Source organism: Diadema antillarum, unplaced genomic scaffold, assembly GCF_040938485.1.
Source record: "Diadema antillarum isolate AM-2024a unplaced genomic scaffold, OU_Dant_1.0 scf00000161, whole genome shotgun sequence".
In the NCBI taxonomy this organism is placed as follows: Eukaryota; Metazoa; Echinodermata; class Echinoidea; order Diadematoida; family Diadematidae; genus Diadema; species Diadema antillarum.
The window spans coordinates 45,001-69,350 of NW_027271050.1; the positions used below are offsets into that span (position 1 = coordinate 45,001).

General features: G+C 38.1%; 1 protein-coding gene across 1 annotated transcript in view; it reads right to left on the minus strand.

Annotated features, from left to right (window-relative positions):
* LOC139722224 (CYFIP-related Rac1 interactor B-like) overlaps positions 1-24,350 on the minus strand; it is a 78,778-nt gene that overhangs the window by 3,696 nt on the left and 50,732 nt on the right. The window contains exons 3-8 of the mRNA XM_071633534.1: positions 6,952-7,060; positions 6,163-6,284; positions 4,085-4,327; positions 3,001-3,075; positions 1,542-1,661; positions 419-498 (exon numbers count right to left, since the gene is read on the minus strand). Coding sequence (XP_071489635.1) covers positions 419-498; positions 1,542-1,661; positions 3,001-3,075; positions 4,085-4,327; positions 6,163-6,284; positions 6,952-7,024 — 713 coding nt within the window. The 5' untranslated portion in view covers positions 7,025-7,060. The remainder of the gene's footprint in view (positions 1-418; positions 499-1,541; positions 1,662-3,000; positions 3,076-4,084; positions 4,328-6,162; positions 6,285-6,951; positions 7,061-24,350) is intronic.

The following is a 24,350-nucleotide window of genomic DNA, read 5'->3' on the forward strand; positions in this document are numbered from 1 at the left end:
CATGTAGTTATAGCAAAGTTGTAGAGTTGTAGTTGTAGAAAAGGCTATTAAAGCATTGCTTTGATGTAAATTGTATGAGAAATCTATGATTGTTTTTCTTTCAAATGATAAGTAGCTATATAATTGTAGAGGCATAACTTTTGCACACAAAACAGTGACAGAAACTTAGAATTTACTCGGAAATCCAGCAGGGCACACCACTTATTAGTCATTCACCACATAAAATGCAAATTACATGCGACAGGAATGGAATCCTGAGAAACGCTTTCATTGTACTGTGGCATTTGGCGATTTATCGATCGGTTTGGGCAGCTTTGTACATTTGAGCAGAATATGCGAAGTTGGCATGCCGTCGACTTGAGTCAGGCGTGCGAACATGGCACATACAGAGCTAACAGAAGATCTGAGATCTACTCACGGATTATCAATCATGACCCTGCAGATCTGGGCCATGGTACTGAGAACATCTGTGGTCTTCTCACACCACACTTCCTTGTTCTGCAAGAGAAAAAAAAGAAGGTGAATGACCAAGAGTAATAATAAGGGAGGAAAGAAAAACAACAACAGGTTTTGGATTATATGACAACTCCTGTATGGAGAATAATGATGGAAGACAAACTAACTTTCTTTTCCAACCTTAGTTCGTGGTATTCTTATTCAACTCATTTTAAGTAATGTGAGCATACAACAAAACTAAAAGACGGAAGACAAACTTTCTTTTTCAACCTTAGTTCGTGGTACTCTTATATAACTCATGTTACTGACTGTTTATAGCATACTGCAAACACCAACGAAACTCACCCAGCGCCCTGGTGCATAAAACTCTTAAAACTCATATTCAATTCATTTTAAATAATGTGAGCATACAACAAAACTAAACGATGGAAGACAAACTTTCTTTTTCAACCTTAGTTCGTGGTACTCTTATACAACTCATTCTAATTACTGTTTATAGCATACTGCAAACACCAACGAAACTCACCCAGCGCCCTGGTTCATAAAATGTATTGCCAAATCAAATATTGTAAGTCAAAAACTTGAATGTAAGTCAGGTATCAGACAATCAGAATTGAGTATTCATACAATGTACATCATAGACCTATGTTTGATTTTCTGACTTATATTTGATCTCAACTTTTCTACAACAGGGTCTACGATAGTAACTTGAATGAACAGTCTGCAATGATCTGATAAATAAGAGACGTGATAAAAAAAAGAGAGTGATGTACCTCATTTTTGATTACTTTTCTAAAAATCATTCTTTAAACAATATCTGCAAGTACAATCTAAATCTGTATCAGGGCAATTATCCCCCAAGGACAATTACCCCCCAGCTGAATACTGGTTGATAGTGATAATGTTTAGAGTAAAGATTAGGGTTACAGTTAGGTGTAGGGTTAGGATTAGGTTCAGGACTAGGATTAGGGTTAGGGTCAGGGGAAGGGTCTGGGGTAATTGTCCAGGAGGTAATTGCCCTAGAACCTCTACATCACCACAACCACCATCACATCACAACCACGGCCACCACTACTAATCCTCACCCTGGACACAAACTTGATTGAGGAGTCTACAATGGTCTTCAGCATGGGTGTGGCATGGGCGTAGAAGAGAGACATCTTATTGGCCATCTCGTTGTTGACCGCAACCCAGTTGGGATCCGGCTAAGGAAGAGAAGAGGAAGAAGACAAATAGATTAAAGATATTACATCACTTGGGTGACAACAGAATAACTGTGTAATGATGACATTAACATCTTATCTCATTGGCACATGTGATTGTGTCCAATATCAGTTTCCTGCAGCCATGTGGAACTTTACAGTTCTATCACTTTCTTGTTTTCATTTCTGATTTATTCAGAAAACTAGAGAAGCACTCTGAGAGCAAGACCTCCGCTAAGCAGCTCATTTCTATCGCTAATCTTGTTTTTCCATAGAGATCAGTGATTTCTACCCATACATGCATGTATGCATGCTGAAAGTCGCCCGATTTCCCAATATAGAAGTCTTTTGTTACGTCATCAACTTCCAGCTGCGCAGCGCGCCTCGCCCTAGCAGAAATTAGAGCATGCACTTTAGTGCACGTAAGGTATGCGCACCTCAAAAAATGCGCAGCTTGAACTCTCAAGTTCATTGACCCTACCCGCCAAAATATTGAAAAATCCTTCAAAAATCTATAAAAATTCCCCGATCACTATCACAATTCATTCATCTGTTACTTGTGCCATTCTCAATCTTTCCTGTAAGTTTCATCCAAATCTGTTGACAACTTTTTTGAGTTATTTTGAACACAAACAAACCAACCAACAAACAATCCAATGCCAGTGAAAACATAACATCCTTCCTCGGCAGAGGTAATAAACATTTTGTGTGTTTGCTTCTGCTTTGTTCACTCATCAAGTTTTCTTGACCAAGGGTTGGAATTTTGCCTCAGGTATTGAAAAGAAATTTAGTTACCAAACAATAACCTTGTCAATGAACATGATACAAATTGTAAAATAGTCAAAAAGTAAAATAACATCATAGTTGGTAAATAAGAACCAGCAATATGCTAGTAAGCTAGTCGAGGCAAACCCTTTCGCAATACAAATTGCAGTACGGATTTCATTCTTTACAATTTTTTAGTGCACTAGCAATACTTAGGGAGAAGTGCTGTTTCAATACTGTAAAACATGATATATTCGCGGCATGAAATTTTCGCGAATTGGAGCCGACAGCCTTTTTCGTGGCATGAAATTTTCGCGAATTGCCACTGGCATTCAATGCATGTAGTGTAGACAAAAACTTTCGCGTGCATTTTAATTTCGCGAATTTCGGCGCTCGCGAAATTCGCGAAATTAAAATGCACGCGGAAATTCCTCGTTTTACAGTATACTAAGTAAACGTATTTACAGGTTTTCATAGGAAATCATTCAGTTGTCTTTTGTTGAGAGATTTCAATGATTGAAAGACAACAGGATTACAACAAAGAGTTAAGAGTACCAGTCCATACACTCAATCGTACCTGATTGGCCATCTTTACTCTGCTTAATGTTCTCCTGTAGTAGCTGAAGTCATTCTGTATCGATGGATTCGTCATCTGTGGGCCAAAGAGGTTGTAGGAAAAACAGGCAGTCAGAACATTTAGATCTTTTGACATGTAGCAAAAGGGAAGAGCCTCATACAGAGGTCTGTGATTACCGCAAAAGTGGAAATTTTCACAGCGTTGAAATTTTTGCGCATTTCGCGCAGCTAGAAACTAGCGCAAAAATAAAAGCATGCAAATGTTTTTCCTTGCTAAATGTTCCGATAGTTCATGTCTTGATTGCACAAAATTAAAAAACATGCAAAACTCATCTTTTCCAGCTGAGCGCAAAAAAAAAATTACTCACACGAAAATACCCACTTTTACAGTATTGTCAACTCTGCGATTACATGATTGCAACCACCATGCAGCAGAGCTGGGGAAGACCCAATCAGTTGCTAGTATTAAAAAAAAAAATTATTGCTGCAATATCTGTAATTATTGCAACACAAAGTGATTGTAAGCCTCTTAAGGATGTAGCCTAATGAAATGTTTTCAGCCATTAAGTGCTTTGATGAAAAGAAGAAAAATTGGAATTTATGTATATTTGCATGTTTTGACATTCCTAAAACTTGTGGGCATTTTATACATTATTATGCTATAGCACATGTAGGTGAGAATGACAATGTCATGCAATTGCCAAAGATTGTTACAGTGGAAGGCAGGCCTACTTTGAGGTCAAATACTGGAGTTAATAAATATTCCTAATGTCAGCCTTAAAGGTACATTTTTCCAAGGGTGTATGTCCAGCAGGGGCAATGCATAACATACACCTCACAGTAGCATGAAATAAACAGAAACCGAACATAGTTGTCACAATTAGTTTAGTTTATATTATTGTTTGTATATTTTTGTTTATCTTCCCTTTTCATCTGTCATTCAGAGAGGAAGAAAAAAAGGAAGAAGACAAAAAGATGAGAGCTTCCTTTATATACCATACTTTGAGGTCATCAAATGTAATGAAGGGAAGAGAAAAAAAAAGAACAAAAAAAGCCTGCCACAGAGATTTCCTTCTACACCATACCTTGAGGTCATCAAATTTGAGGGTGAAGTGGAGAACCTGGGCGAACTGCTTGGCCAGGGCCTGCTTCTGCTCCAGCTGCTGTACAGGCGACTCGTCCCCAGTGCAGAGGGCGCCGAGCAAGTCCTGGTTGACCTTCTCCAGCTTCAGGGAGAACTCGTAGTACTTCTTCAGCCGCGCCACTAGAGGGCACACCGCACACCACGCCTTCTCTTGCAGGTCATTGTCCCTAGGACTCGAGATGGCCTGGGAAGGTGACAGGGCGGGTTGATGATTATATGTATGTGGTGGATTTATGAGGCCATGCCTGACACACACATCATAATTATATCAAGTACCAGGTAGATTGTTATATTGAATATGTTTTCCATTGAATATGTTTTCCATGGATTAATAATCATCATTATGGAAGAAGTTCATCTGATTGGTAAATCTTTCTAAGAAGCAAATTTCCTTTAAATAGTCAAAGTTTGATTGTACATTTGTGAGCTATAGCCTACTAGTTTTCTGCAGGCTTTGTCGGACTAGCGTCGACTCGCCATAGATGGGGTATTGGCAAGCTTCCAATCCGAGAGATTTACAAGATGGATCAGGGAGGCTATTCACATCCAGATCGGGCATGAATACTCCTTGAACCCCGACATTTAAAGGCGATAGGCAATACAAATCATTTTCAACGTACATTCCCATTCTCTTGGACTGTAAGACTCACCAATTCATGGTGAGTCAACACTAGTCTGGTGAAGCCTACACAAAACAGTAGGCACAATCTCACAAAGGTAAGTCAAACTTTGGTTTTGAACAAAGGAAATTTGCTACGAATGATCGTTTTCAACAAACTACTCAAACATGCCGTAACAGTAAAATTGGCTTGTCTTGGTAAAGACGTTTCTGAGGCGCCTACCACTATCCTTATCCTCCAAGCAAATTTCCACACATCTATTTGTACACAAACAGCTGTTGTGGCTGAGCAGATAACACCACATAATATCAATCACAACGTTCTACACAGCTGCTTTATAATAGTATGTGCCATTCACTTCATTCTATTGCAATGGGAGATTTCTGAAGTGGTTTGATGTTTTGAGTGGGTTTTAAGTGGGTCTATCTACGCCAGAAAGACTGATGACCAGCCCTGGATAGGATGTACTTCCTTTTACAGTGATCTATTTCATCATTTCCTTGTCTTCTACAAAGTGTACATTTTACCACAGCGGTTTCATAAAGAAAAACATCAATATGAAAGTATGTAGCACAACTGGAATCCTCAAAACGTGATGAAAGTGTATGCATATACTGTGAATCTAACCTTATATTATGGGGTGTCTTTTTTTTTTTCTGTGGACAAACTCACGTTTTTCAATGTACATGTATTCAGTGGCTTCCTTGAATAATCACAGGAAATGAATACAAAGAGGCAAGCTGTAGACTAAAGAATATTCCCTTTAAAGGTCTAGTGGGGAGACTCTGATAGATACATGTATGCCATTTAAAGCTAAGCAAAAATTGTTTTTTAAATTTCCTCAAGCAGCTTCGAGCAGTCTTTTAGCTCACCAGAAACAGACAGAATACGGCAAAGGTGATCCGATCTGATCAGATTCTGATACCATCTATTAAAAGCCGGGGTTGTTTCAGAGCCTCCTAGAGTAGCCTCAAGGAGGCTCGGCTGCAGGTTAAAACACTACGGGTTTCGAGAAGCGATTTTTTTTTTGCCGACCCGAAAGTTAATCACTGCAAGACATCACCCGCAAACCAACTGACTCGACCGACTGCAACCGAAAAACATGGCACAATGTGTACATCTTTGCACGCATCACATCTGCCTTCCTGCGTAAATGTGGTATTCACATGTGCATGCCTTTTACAGGAGGAGAACTCGGTTACCATGAGGATGGAGCCAGTCAGGGCAGCTGCTTGGGCATAATCTGAGCGGGCAGCCCGAGCAGTATGTAAAACAGACAAGCAATCAGTTTTATCAAAGGGCTTTCGAAATGATTCGAAGAGGCTCCAGATTTTGGTCCCAGTACATGAATGGGGCAAGACAGACCCTTCTTGAGTGGATGTGAAAGACCCATACTAACCTGTCTGATCTCTTCCCCTGCCCCGCTGTACTTCTGCACATCATCCAAGATGCTGTCCAGCTCCTTCAGGATTTCAGCCGTCTTCATGAACACCTCTCTTTCCAACTCTGTGGGCTGGGCATCTGGGCAGACAGAGATTTTTGATATTGCATAAATTATTAACCCGTTCTGTACGGGGACCTGGTGGCCTGCATATCAAGTCTATGAGCATTTCAGAATTCAGTATGGAACGGGTTAAGATCAACTTTAAAAAGGTTGGAATGCACTTTCACTTTAACCCATTAAAGACTAGTCATGAATATACTCGGGCAGGTATCTATGGGAATTGCACCTTGAAGCAAAATCAGCCCACCCTCAACAGGTTAAGAAATCCTTTGCTTTCATTTCGCCTCTCTTCTTGGAATCAAAATGTGCAACACACATGGCAATTAATCACTGCCACTTTAACCCGTTGAGGACAAGTCCTGAAAATACTCGGGCAGGTGTCTATGGGAAATGCGTGTTAAAAATAGCAAAGTTAGTCCGTCCTCAATGGATTAATATGTTAATAACTCCCTGTCTGAGAAGAGTCAAACTATCCCTTTGAATCTTGTTTGATAATGATAATGATAACAATAATAATAATACTAATAATGATAGAGTTTTCTAATGCTCTGTGTCTGACAAATGGTGACATTCCCGGCGCAAAAAGGTGAGACCGATTTTTGACAATGCTCCATTGATACATTGTAGGAAGAAGCAACAATAGGAAAGCAAGCAGAAGAGTTTACTTGAATCTAAAGAGCCTACCTTCAAAGTCGATGTAGACCCGCGGGTTATCAGGCGGTTCCTCTCTGGCCAGAAGTTTCAATATGTTACCCATGTCAGGTACTTGGCTGTCTTACTGCCAACACGTGATCTGTAGACAATAACAAGGGGTTCAAAGAAATGTTGGTTAGTTTCTCCCTATAAAAACAAGATTAGATGCAAGCAATGTATACCTACTGTGGTCATACACTGTACACATATCATGTGGCCATATGTCACAGGAAGAAGTTTATTACCACCTGAAAAATAACAAGACTGGTCAGTAAGAATGTGCACAATACAAAAGCAGGACACAGGGAGAATTTAGACATTGAAACAGACACAATAGGGTTGTTTTGTTTGTTTTTTTTACTATAGAAATACATTGTATGAAAATAAAAATGATGGAAATTATTACACCACTCTCCCAGTATGCTATCTACAAAGTACATGTCTTAAATCTGCAAAGATGCAGAGGAAGAAGAATGAGAAACTTGATAACAACAAGAAAAGATGAAGAAAGGTGTTGCTCCTTTATCTGAACTACAAGTAAGTACCATGTGGGATGAAATTTCCTTCGAGATGCGTACAAAACTGTTCCATGACACTTGCTCCTGCGACAATTGCTCCCATGAAATATCTGCATGCCAAGCCAAACATAAATTTTACTCTCAAACATAACTCTAACCCTAATCCTAATCCTCACATCAAACTAAACCTAAAACCCTGTCACAACCCTCATCCTAACACCAAGTCCTTGGAGAAAATAAGACTGGAGCAATTGTGACATGAGCAAATGTTGTGTCACCGTACAGAACTGCTTTGTTTACTCTTTAAAGCACATTCTCTTTGTCGGGAGATACCACAAATTTTCCCCAGAACGGAAATCCTGCTTCCTGTCAAAGTTATAAAGTGTGTTGAATGTCTTTATTACCACCTGATTAAGATCGCCTGATTCCACAAATAGATAATACCCTCAGAACTTTCAACTTCCATATTCGAAGAAAAACTTTGTGAGATAAGTTCTTAGTTTGAGCTGACTTGAATGCACATGAAGCACAAATAAGCCAAAAACAAAAACAAAAAACCCCCGCTGGATATGAATTTAAAAATACTCAGATCCCCTCCCCCAAAATGAAGAAAATTTCTGTCAAGTTTTACATCATTTACTGAACCAGTTTATTGGTCACAAACACAGTACACGTGTGACGGTATATCTACATGCTAATCACATGATGTCATCGCCTCTCAATTTCTCATTGGTATGAAATAACAAATACAGATCTACTTTTGTTTTTGATATAAAAGTCAGCAACTATAACTCGCCATTTGGCCCTGCTTATTCAGCAACTGTAAAGTGATTTGAAATACAGGTTTTACATTTCTTCTGTTTGTCAATTGTTTGTGAATATAAGCAAATGTGTACAAACAATTAAAATTTGTAATAGTTTTATCCAATTTAAATACTTACTGTTCTGATTGATTTTATGTCATAGTCATTGAAGTCAACTTTGACACAAAGTGAAATTACAAGTACCGTATACGTCATATATTTCGCGAGTCTAAATTTTCGTGAATCGGGAATTCCCGACAGTTTCGTGAGTGGTAAAATTTGCGATCGTGGAGTCCTATACTGAATGGAGAAACGTATAGCCAATCAGAGTCAATATTTTTGCGTGTCTTTAATTTCGCGAAGAGCATCCAACTCACGAAATTCGCGAAAATAAAAACCTCGCGAAATATTTGGCGTATACAGTATGCTCTTTGGGTCTACTGAATTTCATATCAGTGTGTAGTAACAACAAATAAAAACAGTAATAGTGTGCACTTCTATAGCGCAAATATTCATCATAAAAGATGCTCATTGCGCTTTTGGGCATCAAGGTTACGAAAAGGAAGGAAAAAAAAAGAGAAGTTCTCTTTAAGTTCTCTATGCTCTTTGGGTCTACTCAATTTCATATCAATGTATACTATGCTGACAGAGAAAGGCAACATGACTACAACCACAACAATTTCATAAAGAAATGGAAATCACAAAGGCACAGAACTGCACATAATGTTTAATACTGTACTTTCAACTTGGATGCTTTCACACAAAATTCATGAGTGACTGTGCATTTCACAGCACTGGCTTGATTCACGATCGAATCCTGGTAGAAGAAAAAATTTCAGGTGCCATGATGTGGAAGGTTTTCTCATTTTCTGCTCCCCCAGCAAACCTAATTCATTTATTACTGAAATAGTGCCTGGCCTTGAATTTTTGTCATATGATGCACATGTAATTAAATGAAAAGTGAAGGGGTACGTAGATGGAATTAGATGAGATTTAAACCTCTCCCTCCCCCTTCCCCACCCCATCAAAAGAAAAATTATAGTATTAAAGTATTTAATAGTAATATGAGAGAAAAAGACATGTGAGAAGACAAACATGCAGAACAAACAGACAACTGCGACATACTTGATAACCTATTGTAGATAACAAGTATCAATACACTGAGAAAAATTACAAAATGGCAAGTCACCATTTGAAGATAATAATTGATATTCATAAGATTGCATTAAAGTATTTCAATTCTTTATGTGCTTGACAAAACAATACAATCATTATCAATAGCTTAAAACGTATAGGTTTTCATAGCCTTCTTGAAAGCATCATGGGAAGATAAACTTGTAATGGGGCAGTGAATTAAAAAGTGTAGGAGCTGATGATGGGAAGGATCAGTTAACATATGTGTGTGTGTGTGTGTGTGTGTGTGTGTGTGTGTGTGTACAGGTTTTACAGGTTTTGAATAACTGACAAAAGATGTGATGATGATTAGAGAGCTCTTGCTGGAATGTGCTGATGAATAACTTCTACATACCTTTAACTTGGTTTATTGATAATAGTTCTGCAATGAAGTTTAAGGTGTCCATTTCAGAGAAACTTTGTATATATAATGTAGAGCTCTAACAAGCACTTGTCTTTGCTGTTCCAACAAACTACATGATGTATAAATATGAATGAAAGATGTGTGGTATTAGAAATACCTTGCCTACATGTCGATATCATCAGTTGAGGAACAAAAGGGCATAAATTCTCTCAACATAACCATTTCCGAATGCCACAGGCATTGTACACATTATTCATGTGTGGGTTGCTTTACTTGTGATGATAATCGTCAATTGATACAACTCGTCAACTGATTCAAAATTCAACCCCCTTCTGGATCTCAGCATGCATGATTGTGAGTAGCACCCATCTCCTGCTTTGTGGGAAATTAATTGCCCCGGCGCTACGGCAGAGGCAGCCGCTACTGCATGATATATGACATATCTGCCACTGAGAGATAGTCCGGACGGAGAGTGCGTGTTTGTCAAAGTTATCACTCGGAAACATTGGCATAACGATTCCACAGCCGCCCTCGCTGGCTCCCATGTACTGACGCACTCTATGCCAATGAGCGTGTCGGAATGACTACTTTGAGTACCTTCATTATCTGTTGAATGTAAACCGATGACTTGTCACACACTGCATTAAATCTTTTACCTGCCATTCGCGCAACTCTCGTATACTCCCAGCGCATGAAGATATTAGGATTTCAGTTCCAGCAAAATGTTCGATGGATTTCTTCTTCTGGGAATATGAAAGCAGTAGAAATTAAATTATAAACACCATTTCTAAATTGGTGAAGTTTAATCTATATAGTTTCAAGACTGCTATTGTCTAATTTCAGAGGATATCATAAAGTCACTAGAATAATTGAAATGAATGGGGAAATATGAGTAGAAGATTGATATTGACTATTAAAGGCCACTGCACACTACACAACTTTCGGTCACACCACACAACTGACAGACTTTAGATGTGAAATAAACAAGCATAATATTCTGAGGCCATTGTGGTTTATTTCAGATCTAAAGTCGGTCAGTAGTGCGACCGAAAGTCATATAGTACGCAGTGGCCTTAAGATGGCAGCAATTGTTAATCAGTCAATACTTGTTACCTATTCATCCATCACTCTATGAACTGTGATTGATCTGTGGTGTCAAGTGAATACTTTTAATACACTGGTGTACATTCCATACTCCACACACCAGTTACGACTTTGGATAAACTTTGTCCTTCCATCTATCTTTCACATTGCATATTAACTTTCTTCCAAGAGATGTAATAAAAGCAGCCACTCAATGCAATCATATGCTCTTTCCCTTTCATATCACCTTGAAAAGTAACTAAGATCATTACATCCCATTGCAAGAACTACCTTGACATATATAGCAGCTAGTGTACCCTAGCTTCAGCATTCTGTAACGACGACATCGTTGGATAGGACTTTTTAATTGCTTTTAGTGGACACTCCTATTAAAAGGAGAACAGACCAGTCAGTGGAGAACATAATGGCCCATTTTCTTTTGATTCATGTTGCTTAACATGCAAACGTTATGCATTTTCTTATGGCACAGGTCTCCTATGGCAACATACTCATAATCAGGTTTCTCTGTTCCTTGCAAAATATACAGTACTAGTATCTACAGTAGTACATGTACCAATTTTACCTTACAAATATTTTCTAATCAATTTTCCAGTTGGTCTGAGTAATTTGTACATCATGAACCTCCTAATAATATAACTGTATAACCTCTGAAGAGATTCATATTTATAAAGTCTTTGCTAGGGAGAACAAGGTTGGACCAGACTTAGTTGGCTGAAAGGAAATCTTTCCTTGTCAGGTCATGTATAAAAATTGAGAACCTAGTGTACATCAACTTTCATATACTCTGTTATTATTATTATTATTATTATTATTATTATTATTATTATTATTATTATTATTATCATTATTATTATCATTATTACTATGTAAATTAAATTCAGTGCAGATTGCAAGTTACTACATGATTACAAGAGAAAAATTAATGAATTTTCATGTGTCACATTAATAACTTATATACGTTGTATGGATTATTGTTTATCTGGATGTGGGTTGAGAAGGGGAAACTGACCCAGTGGAAATGTGAAAAATGCCATGAATGCACTTGTCATGGCTGTGTAGTAATTGCTCCTTAGAACCAGGGTCTTTAGAATCCCCACTGACTCTGCCTCTCATTAGCATGCCACCGCTCTCCTCTGCTAAAGCTCAACAAATTTGACTCGCAAGCCTAATCACTTCATTCCATACAATATGTATTATTGAGATAATACACTGTATCTTATTATTTGACTGGTGCACCAAATCTCAGTACTGTTCCTCTCTTGGGGAGATTAAATTTCACCCTCAAGAATACAGTACCTTGATCTATCGAACATTTGTTGAAATTGGTAATGAATCTGTGCAAGAACTTTTTTCATTATTTTTTTGTAATGTAGATAATGTAATATTTGGTGGTGGAGGTGGTAGTGGTAGCATTATGACACATACAGGTAGAAAAATTTGATGTTTCAGCCTTCAAAAACAGCCTACGGTACAAAGAAATGACATCTAATGTTTCTCAAGGTACAGTACCACCTATTCATAATTTGGGTTGTGGTTTGTTCAGGGAGTCAAGCACTGCAAAGTATTTCCAAAGGATTAAAAAAAAAAAAGAAGAAGTAAGAAATGACTTGAAATTATGAGATGGGTACAAGTGTATATGATGTGGTATAATTATCAGTGAGGATTTTCTCAATTCTGTGCGGTCATGTATCATTTGCAAACCATAATTATGGAAGGCCTGCAATAATTGATAATTTGTCTGCTACACAGTTAGCTGACCCAGTTTGCAAAGCTGCATAATGTCTACATCTACTCTTCCCTGCAGTGCAAAATGTGACTGTCTAGACCCATTTCAGTTTCATTTCGTGAATCCCCTGAAATCCGGCATCAAAATGTCATGTTGACAAAAGTGCCCATTCCATTTAGAATGTGATTGCTTAATTAAAATGATAATGGCACTGCCTTCGAGAGAGAAAGCAGATTCCATTTCCTGCAATTTTTGTAGGAGCCCTCCCGAGATGCATTTATGCCTGTATTTTTTTTCCACCATGTAACTGTTTCACAAATGAAACTAAAAATCTCCTGAATTCTGATAATTTTATGGCCACTAATGAATGGCAGAAAATCGAAAGCTGAAAATGTCTGATCTCCAACGTCGTTATCAATGAAAGGCACAGACATTGAAGATGAACAAGTGGAGCAATAAAATCATTTAATAATCATTGTTTGATAGTAACCGTACTTAATGAGAGTACAAGTGTATTATGAATGGCAATTACTGTCATTCCAAGGCCGGTACATGTCAGGTTAATGCAGCTGGCACTAATTAGGGGGTTCACGGAGCGCTATATTTTTAATTGGACATTTGTAATTGTCATAATACCCCTGTCTTTAGAGAGCTGTGTCTGCTTTTTGTTCTTCTCTTCTTCTTTAGTGAAATATTCTCTTGATTATAAATCATAAAGGATAGATATTGCACAATGAACATGCAATGCTAACATAAATGTAGCATAATTTTATGGCATAATGAATTTGTGATATTAAAAGGCAATTTCTTTCTTTTAATTGCTCCTGTTCAAATGACTTATTAGGGTTTTCCTGGCTACATATGAAGATTATACATGTTCAGAAATGTGTCTGAATGTTAATAGTTATCCCTCAGTGCACCAGCAAATCAGGAAGATACAGTGCATACCATTTTAAACATTTAGTTTGTCCCTTTAATAGATTTTTCAAAATTGCATGAAACTGTATTATCATATCATATCAGATCATAAAGAATATCAACTGCAAAAATCTCCTGCAAATGACCCTTTTAATCAAATGACACTTAAAGGGATGGTACAGTATTGGTGGAGATGAGAATTGGGCTTTTAACTTTTTGCGAGATACCAAGAAAACACTTATGAAATAGTACAGAGCATACCATTTTAAGAGAAATTCAAAGTTCATTTGATGAAAATTGGGTTTGGAATGACCAGTGACAAATCTAGCAGCAAGCAAAACTGACCAACTCTGGTCGTTGTTGACTGACAAATCTAAAAACAATTTGAGTAAAAAAAAAGCCATGGTAATATTAAGTGTGGGTCCCACATTCTAATCACTCTGTTTTGGATATATCTCAGCCATTTCAAAACCAATTTTTATCAAATAAATGTTGAATTCCTCATGGAATTACATGCTCTTTCATATTTAATGAGGTTTCTCATTATCTCACCAAAAAATTGTAGAAACCTGAAATTGGGTCTCAACCAAAACTATACGATCCCATTAAAACTTTTTCTGATATTTTACCTACATGCTGAACTCTCCCTGGATAACAACATGGCAGAGATTGACACACAATGTTATGTTCATATCTTCCCCTGATCCTTGGTTAGCCCAATGACAGTTTTCAATCTTTTCTCAAAATTTTGCCCTCAGCCACACCCCACTTTCTTGAGATAGACACACACAAACACACACACACACATACTCATGTATCCATTACACAGATATATTTCTTTATGTTTTTCTTAAAGGGGAAGGCTAGTAACTGATCAGTGGGAATCAGTGGAAATACTGGGAGATGATTGTTCCAATCCTTATGGGATTCATTCAAGAGTTCATTGTATATCTATTGTTGTGTGAAAATGATTTGCTTCAGAATGGTCTCAATATTCAAGTAATGTGCAGTTTAATGCTTCCAGGTTAGCATCCCTGGTCAGTGATGGAGCATTAATCTGCACATTACTTGAATATGAGACCATTCTGAAGCAAATCATTTTCACACAACAATAGATATACAATGAACTCTTGAATGAATCCCATAAGGATTGGAACAATCATCTCCCAGCATTTCCACTGATTCTCACTGATCAGTTACTAGCCTTCCCCTTTAATGGGTAAATACAATCTTCTATACAGACAAAATAAGCTGCTACTGAATTTGGCTATACGTGATAATCGAGTCAAACAAACAAAAGGAGAGATGCAACCCAATAGCAAACCTCCTGCCTACACCACTCAGAAATATTCCAGACAGTTTGAAGAAGTCAGGAAAAGCCCCATTAACATTATGGCTCTCCTGGGTGTACTTAGGTTTGTATTCCTCCAATGAATTCCGACACAAGATATGGTGGAACTTGAAACTCGCTCATGTTTCGCCAGCCATCCAGATGCTGATAATGTATTCAATTTTGTGAATGTTTGCAATCTAGGTACACTGTACAAGAAGTGGGGGGAGGGGGGAGGGGGCAGGGTAAGGAAAGGGGGTAGGGGCTGTAGTGAAATAAGCAGTGGGGCCAGTACAGGGTGGGAAAGAGAAGGGGGACCGGATAACAACGATAAGTTTGTTTACAGTGCCAACGCTGGATATGTCTTAATCCCTTCATAGGTCTAAGCAATGAATAATGATTACACAGTTGATCCTGGACATAGAGCAAGAGCTTGCCGGGCTTTCATATTAGTAGAGGCTGATACAACTTTTCGATCAAACCTTCTAGGCAACAAGGCCATTTTGATGCTATTGCAAGACGGCGTTGAATGACAATGAGGATCGCGGTATAACCCATGGTTTGCTTAAATGGCACATTTGAGACCATCTCGTATCCAGCATCTTACTGCAGTAATGGATGCGACGCATAATGATACCAATCTATAGGCAAGACAGCCTACTACATTGTACACTGTTTTACTGTTTTGTATCAAAGATGCATTCTATACTGCATGGAAACACTGATTTTAGTTTTTTTTCAGCAGTTTCCAAGTCCCCTCACCCCGACCCCTTTTTCCAAGTCTGAACACCTGACTGCATGCTGCCAGACCAAAATACTCTATTAAAAAAGCATGCCATGTATCACAGCCACCTCACATCTTCTCAGCAAATGGGTCCTTTACATTCAAATGCAAACTGTTTAATTTGTAATGTACAACTTTTCCCGTTTCAGAACATTCACTGCACTATAACTCAGCTAACACTCCCCTATGACTATTAAAGATTCACTATCAAAATACAAAAGCAGCTTGCACACACACCACTGGCGTCCTGTGCACAAAAGTCTCACCACCACCACACGTAGCACAACTCAAAGATGTTTTGAGTGCAATTTCATCGAAAGGAGGAAGGTGAAACTAGAATGTTTACTTAAAGTCCAAGAGCAGTTTGGGGGAAGTCAGCAAAATAAAACTTAGGAAAATACATAATTTTGTCATCTTCTCATGAATTGGGAGTTGGGAATTGTGAGACATGTGTGACTCTATTCAAGAATAAAGGGATTTTTTTTTTTTCATATGTGGCACTGACTTAACCAGTTGAAGACGGACTAATTTTGCCACAACATGCATTTCCCATAGACACCTGCCAGAGTATTATACTTGAGACTCATCCTCCACAGGTTTTAAGTGTAGCATAAAAAAGGTCACAAATAAGGTGTTCAAAGTTGAAAGTTTTACCTTAATTCACCTGATCCGGCACTAATTACCAAAGTGCTCACATCTTGGCTGGGATATTTTGTTTCTCTCTCCTTCAGAGGACATTACAATGCATGTATATAAGAATATATACATGCATATATACATACATATCATAATATATTCATACATGAGATATATATATCTCAGAGTTACAGTGTCTTATACCAAGGAGCTTCAACCACTTTCCTTCAACCTGTTGCACAGAAACTGAAAGGATGTGGTATAAAATGTATTGCAGAAACATAATTATGATAACAATAGCTGAATACTCATCCTCTACTCGCCACACACTTATAGAAACTAGGACAATGCAACATACAACATGCATAGTCAACTGGGATGCCTCCCCTTTTAATAATGCAATCAATCTATCTGCTTGCAATATTTTCAGATATTTCAAATGCAATTTCTTCCCCATTTTGTTATTGCGTGGGATTGATCGCAAAGTTCATCCAGTCACCGCATTGTCTCACAGGTCTCAAATTGCAAAATAGTATCGATATAATTGTGAAAATGTCGTGAACAGTAGATAGAAGGATGGGGGGGGGGGGAGGGAGGCAGGAAATAGCATGAGAAGAATTTCTAATTCATATTCACAGATTTTGGATATTTCCCACAATGATTCTCCACTCATGTCAATCGTGCGGTCCATGAGCAAGATCTCGTCAACGACGGCATAAGAATGAGGACGTCTCTCTTTGGGACAACATTTGCAGGGGAAATATGATGCTAATGTCAAACAGCACAAGAATGATAATAAGTTTGGTTTTTATTTCTTAGATTGGAGATGAGGAGAAATCTCACAAGAGGTATCAAGTAGCATGCTATGAAGGTTTGGATGGGGTGGAATTTATAGAGATTTCTCAAATCGAGCAGATATATATCCATGCCAAGCAAGTTGAAATATTCATGTCCCATGACATGACAAAAATTATAAACACAATATTTTTGGAAGATGAGAGAGGGATGGAAATCTTACGCTGGACAAGTTGCATAACCCGTTGAGGACGAGTCCCGAGTATACTCAGGCAGGTGTCTACGGGGAATGCATGTAGTAGCAAAATCAAACCGTCTTCAACGGGTTAATAGGAAGGTTTGGTGGGGGAGAGGGTCTAACAATTAGTATGGTATGCAGACTATGCAGAGTAATCCCAATAGAATGACCATGAAAGATGTAGGACCTACTTGTAAATATGACAATGGAAAACTTAACAACAATGAGAAGGAAACAAACATTGTAAACTTTTTGTTTGAAAGACATCTTGACATGCCTGCTTGCAACATGGCCAAGTTTTTTGTTTTTGTTTTTAATATTCAATGCAGAGACACACCATGATGTCAATAATGCTTCAAGGAGATCATAAGGGTCACAGAAACAAAAACTGAGAATAGACTTAGACAGAAGGCAAAGCTGTGTGACAGGTTGAAGGTTTAGTTGGTGAGTGTGTCTCCTACCAAAATTCATCAAATTGCACAAAGACCACATCTTCTTTATTAAAAATAAAAACAAAAACAAAAGGACATCTAATACTGTAGAAGTGGAAATTTTTGCAGTGTTTAAATTTTCACGTACTTCGCGCAACCAGAAACTTTGTAGCGCGAAAATAAAAGCATGCGAATATTTTTGCTTGCCATAATTATGTTCCAGTAGTTGATGTCTCGATACCACGGAATTAAAAACATGTGAAACTCTTCTTACCCAGCCGAGCGCGAAAAATTAGTCACGCAAAAATATCCACTTTTACAGTATGTATGTGTCTGTTGTGACATGCATGCATCATTAATCCACACCCATTGAAAGCATGCCCTCTATTAAAGGGAATGTAAACCCAAAGAACAATGTGGATTGAGTGAAAGCAGCAACATTAGTAGAACACATCAGTGCAAGTTTGAGGAAAATCGGACAATCGATGCAAAAGTTATGAATTTTTAAAGTTTTGGTGTTGGAACCGCTGGATGAGGAGACCACTAGAGGATATGACGTATGAGTGGACAACAATACAAAGAAAATATATAAAGGAAATTCAACAAAAATTCACTTTTCTAGAATTATGAAAGAGCAATGGACCAACCGCTTTCAGAAAGCAGGGGGAATAATTGCTACCCTTAACATATGTCAATATCAAGTTGATGGAATTTGTAATTTTCATGAAAAATGGATTTTTGCAGAATTTTCTTTATATTTTCTTGGTATTGTTGTCCACTCATACGTCATAACCTCTAGTAGTCTCCTCATCCAGCGGTTCCAACATCAAAACTTTAAAAATTCATAACTTTTGCATTGATTGTCCAATTTTCCTCAAACTTTCACTGATGTGTTCTACTAATGCTGCTGCTTTCACTCAATCCACATTGCTCTTGGGGTTTACCTTCCCTTTAAAAAGAGAGCAGACTACAGGTGCATTTATGAAGGAAGCAGATTGAGCGACATCACTATGTTTTTGGAGTTCATTCCAGCTCTGTACTTGTACTTAAAGGCATAATTCATCATTTGCAGATGAAACAAAAACCCAGCTTTAGTGCTTCAAAATAGTTTTGAAATGTGAATTGGGGATAGAAGCAACCAATGTAAAAATTTGAATCCGAATACGAATAATCAATGTTAAGTATTATTATTAAAATATACAGAATGTGAATAATAGTTATGATAAAAATGTTTCTAGACTAGACCGTCTACAGTTATGGTTTATTGAGAAAAATAGTGATATCTCCTTAATATATTTTAGACTTTATTGCGAAAAATTTATGTGGTAGGATGTTTTGTGATACAACTGACCTACACATATGCATCAAATGTGATATCTCCAACATTATTTAAATCACTCCCCCCAAAGGGAAACAGTGCCTTTTAACAGTTGTAGTGTGTGTGCTCGCCTAGGACCTCCTTGGTGTGAGTATGTGTCAGTTTGTGTCTGTGGGGCGGGGGGGGGGGGGGGGGGGGGGGGGAGGGAGGGCAGAAAGGTGAGGGGGGGGGGGGGGGAGAAGGGGTAGGAGGAAATTGGGACGCCACAGACCAGTGATCTGACGCTGATTGAAATGAATTGACTTGGGGAGGAGCACCAATGGGGCCTCCGTAATGGCTCTCTGGCACCGCGCGCTGTCTCCAACCCGCCAAATCCTAATTCAGTCGCCAAATCAAGTGCTTCCTCTATTTGACAGTGCTGGCATGCACTTGTTGATACTCCTCTTCACTGTACATGGCATGATGAGATACATGATATTAATTCTATTTTGGGGGGCATGGATGGTAGGGGTTTACAACTCTGCCTCTCTGTGCTAATGTCTCCGTGCTTTAATTTTGTTTCTCTGGGTCTCTTGAATTAGACAAAAACTGCGGTTAGAGCTTTAAAGTACCAGCAGATTTATTTAAGTAAGAACCAAAAATTGTTTGCACACATTGTATGAACACAAATGACACATAAATATAATCAACGAGTCATAAAAGAAGGTACACTGTAACTTTAGCATGAGAAGGAAAATTATCCAGGGTCCAGCCACATGGAAATATGATTTAAAATCAGGTGCAAGTTTCTTCACTTTGTCTCCCTCTACAAATTAAATTTGTTAAGAACGCAACTGCTGATCTGTAAATTAACAAACATGTCGGAAAAAAGAAACCAATGGGACTCGAACCTGTCATCTACTGCTTTCCGGGCAGGGACACTACCACCAGGCTGTCCCTGGTTGCCAGCAGTGACACGATGAACGTGGAACAGATTTAATTTGTAGAGGGAGACAAAGTGACGAAACTCGCACCTGAACCTTCACTCCTCTGAATAATATCTTTCTTTCATGATTTAGAATGTTTTACAAAATGCGAAAAGAGAATTCCATAGCGCACATGTGGTCCACAGGATCGCAACTGTGTACAAACAAACCTAATTTTTCAGGAGATATTTTGCAGCGAGTCGGTGAATGTTGATTTTCTGTCTTTTTTTTTTGGGGGGGGGAGGGGTTTCTTCACTTTTTATTGTCTACATTATTTGTATGTATACCTCAGTCATAATTCTCAGGCTTTGCCTATTCCTCCTGAAGAATTTCTAAGTCATTTCTCTTGGTCCTCATTGTCTACATTATTTGTATGTATACCTCAGTCATAATTCTCAGGCTTTGCCTATTCCTCCTGAAGAATTTCTAAGTCATTTCTCTTGGTCCTCCGCTCATATCTGAAAATTGGCTTTCTCCTGTGTTTGGATGACTCTCTGATAAGACTGACCTTGGAAAATCTGTGTTATCTCTATGCTCCCAATATGAAAACTGCATACGGCCATATTCCTATTCAATTTTTGGAAAGATGAGCTTTCTATTCTGATAAGACTCTGGGACAATTATTCTCGAATATGACCCTCCACTTTGCATGCTCCCTCCCGTATAGGAGACTGTATGTGTTCATGGTCACGTCGTCACGGCAACTTGGACACCGATTCAGCTGATGAAGAACTCTTCTGCCACGCCCTGCTAGCGGGGGACGGGGGAAAGTAATTGATTCTTAAACAAACAGTCAGAGAGTGATGGGGAAACTATAATAAACATGGATGCAATCCCGGAGGATGGGGGGAGACTGTGTTTGTCCCGTCAATCTCTCCTGAGCAGATGATGGAGCAAGCATGAAGGATGTAATATGCACAGGAAAAATCAATGTGAAATCGTACAAACATTCTGCTTCTTTAACCAGCCCATAGCAGAAAAAAAAAGTATGATTTTGAGCAAAGCAAGACCTTTGGAGGCCCTGAGGCAGAGGCTTAAACTCAGAGTCTTCAAACCTAGATTTTGAGAAGCCTTTTACCAGCGAATCCAAGTAGGGGCCTGGAAAAATGTCACATCCAGAAAAAAAAAAAGATATCTGGAAGAAAATTGAAAATGAAACAGGTACAGTAGGACCAAAAAGAGAGACAGAGACAGAGACAGACAGACAGACAGACAGCAGAGACGCTAAAAGAAAAGAGAAGAATATAACGTATTGTATCATACGCCTATTGAATACAGTATCAAGAGAGAGATATATATATATATATATATTTCTTTTTTTTTCTGTGCCTCGGCACCCCGAATCGGCCCCATTGATTACCACGTAAGTCAGGGCATTACATACATCAATTTGCTTGATTAATGATGCCCTTGAATATAATTGACATCTAAATTTGTCTCCCTGCTAATTGCATTCCACGCCGCATTCAGACCGTATTAATATGATATTCATTTCTACTCACTTGTTGACCTGTAATTTGCTGGCTTTTTCACAAAGCTGTGTGATAGGCCAAAATCAAATAATTTTTTTTTTTTTTTTTTTTTGGGGGGGGGGGGATATTTCCATATTCTGATTGTACATATCAAAATTTCAAGAATCTTAATACAACATGACAACTTTTTGAACATCAACCTCAAGTCATTATGTAATAACTGGATACAGGTCACTTTGTGAAAAATCTGACTTTTAACAGTGAGTTTGCACTTTACAAAGTGACATGATAGCATCTCAATTATGTGTGTATGCTATTAAAAATATCAACTACAGTGTAAAGGCATTATGAAGTCAAAGAAATATAGTACATGTAGAGTCGTCTTAAGGATGAGTATTGCAGCCTATCTAATAGAAATCTTTGATTAGTAACAAACGCAAATTACTGATACACACACAACTACACTGTACCATTCTTTGAATGCAATTTTACAAAAATTGTCACAATGTAGTGTGATACGATATCTGTAGCCTGTGGACAATTGATCTCTCCATTTTCAATGCAGGACTAATAACAAATAGATGGGGTAAAGAAAAAAAAAAAGGTGTGAGAGAAAATGAAAGAGGATAAAAAAGAGAAGAATGGGAAATAGAGGGAGAGAGAATGAGAGAAAGGGAGAGAATACGAGATGTGCAGCCAAGTGGAGAATGACGCTATGCAAAAATCGTCATCTCTTGCAGCCGGTATTTACTTTTTAACATCCGTTCCCACAAGAATGGGGAAAAAGAAAGGCACGTTGGCCCCCGTGGGTTCGTGCCCTGCAGTGAGAACCGGGTAGCTGCTCGTCACTCTAATGCATGGTTCACTGCACTGGGATGATCTCATCCACAGAGGGAGAGAGGGTACCTACGCCCCCGCAGCAGGGTTAAACTAAAATAAATTCTGCTACACATTGCTGGATAAGAAAATAATTCTAATTACGTACACTTAATACTTGGTGTAGAAGGAACAAAAGTATCAGAAGTACTGATACATGTATGTTCACAATCATACTGTTGTTGCTGTTGCCGTTGTCTTACTTGTACTTGGAATAACTAGACAGCACATCTGTTTTGTAGAAGTCATCATGTGCACTGTACACTATTGCTTGTATATTTTTCCTATAATGCAATACTAATTGCAGAGTACTCTGTCAATCACGTACAGTTAAATCTGCATTGTTAGTGGATGGCGCATACCAAATAATCAACTATTTGAAGTTGATGAATATGAAAAGTCCCAAATTACAATGAACATTCATCATGGTTGTAGTTATTCCTCGATTTTCTCCCCCCCCCCCCCCCCTTGGGTAACACTTTTAATGGAATTGCCCTTCGATCTAAGAATGAATCAGGTGCTGAAGGAATAGCACCATGGCATGGGCAGAAAAAAAAAGGGAAACAAAAGAAACTAGACTTGGAATTTGTCAAGACTGACAAATTAGGTGATCCGATTTTTTTTAATCAATGATTCGAGTCCTGATCGCAATAGGCATGACCATATAGGTTTCATCTGTGTTTAGAGACATTGGACGTGTGATATTTGGATTCTCATTTAGAAAAGAGAGTTAGGTCTGCTATCTCTGTTACCAAATTCGGTATACACTATAAAGAAGATACAGAATGAAGTATATTTGACCATTGACCCAACTTTGCACAGCCAAGATGGCATCTGACCAAAAAGTGGTTATTTTGTGAAATGATTCTTGTAACATGGCCTTTGCGTGTGTAAAATATGGGAAAGATAGGACATGTATTCACCAAGATACAGGTTAAAACATTTATGACCTTTGACCCTAATTTACATACCCAAGATGGTGTCTGATTAAGTAGTTGTTATTTTATGAAATAATGTACGTGACATAAACTAAACATGTGCCAAATATGGGGATGATAGGGGCTGTTTTTCTTGAGTTATTGCAAAGAAAGTTGCAGAGAGAAAGAAATATCTCAATACATCGAATATAAGTTTGATGTCAACCAAGTTTTTACGTGATCTCGGCATCGTATGAAAAAATGAAGAATCACTGATGATAGCCCAAAGTCTCAGCTACATCATATTAAAATCTGGGAGAAATTTACAGAAGAGTAAGTGAGGTAGTGCTCGATAAAGAAAGTCATGTCAATTTTCATTTCCAGAAAAATTCCCTCCCATAGAGATAACACGTAAACTGGTTAAATTTGACAAGGTTACATTATATCCATTTTCACGTGGTGAAGACATCATCCGATTAAAACTTTGATTAACAAAACTTAAAGAGTATTACATTGGCTACAACATACTAACATCTGGAAGAAATTCACCGAAGGGTAATTGAGCTAGTCGTCGATAAAGACAATCATGTCAATTTTCACATCTAGAAAAATTCCCTCCCATAGAGATAACACGTCATAATAAAGATAAAGAAAGAAGTACATATGACCTTTGACCCTACTTTGCACAGACAAGATGGCGTCTGAGCAAAAAGTGGTTATTTTGTGAAATGATTCTTGTAACATGGTCTTTACGTATGCAAAATATGGGAAAGATAAGACATGTATTAACCAAGATACAGGATGAAACATTTTTGACCTTTGACCCTAATTTACATACCCAAGAAGGTGCCCGATCAAGTAGTTGTTATTTTATGAAATAATGTACGTGACATAAACTAAACATGTGCAAAATATTGGGCTGATAGAGCTTGTTTTTCTTGAGTTATTGCAAAGAAAGTTGCAGAAAGAAAGGAATATGAAAATACATGGAAGATAAGCTTTAATTTCAACCAAGTTTTTGG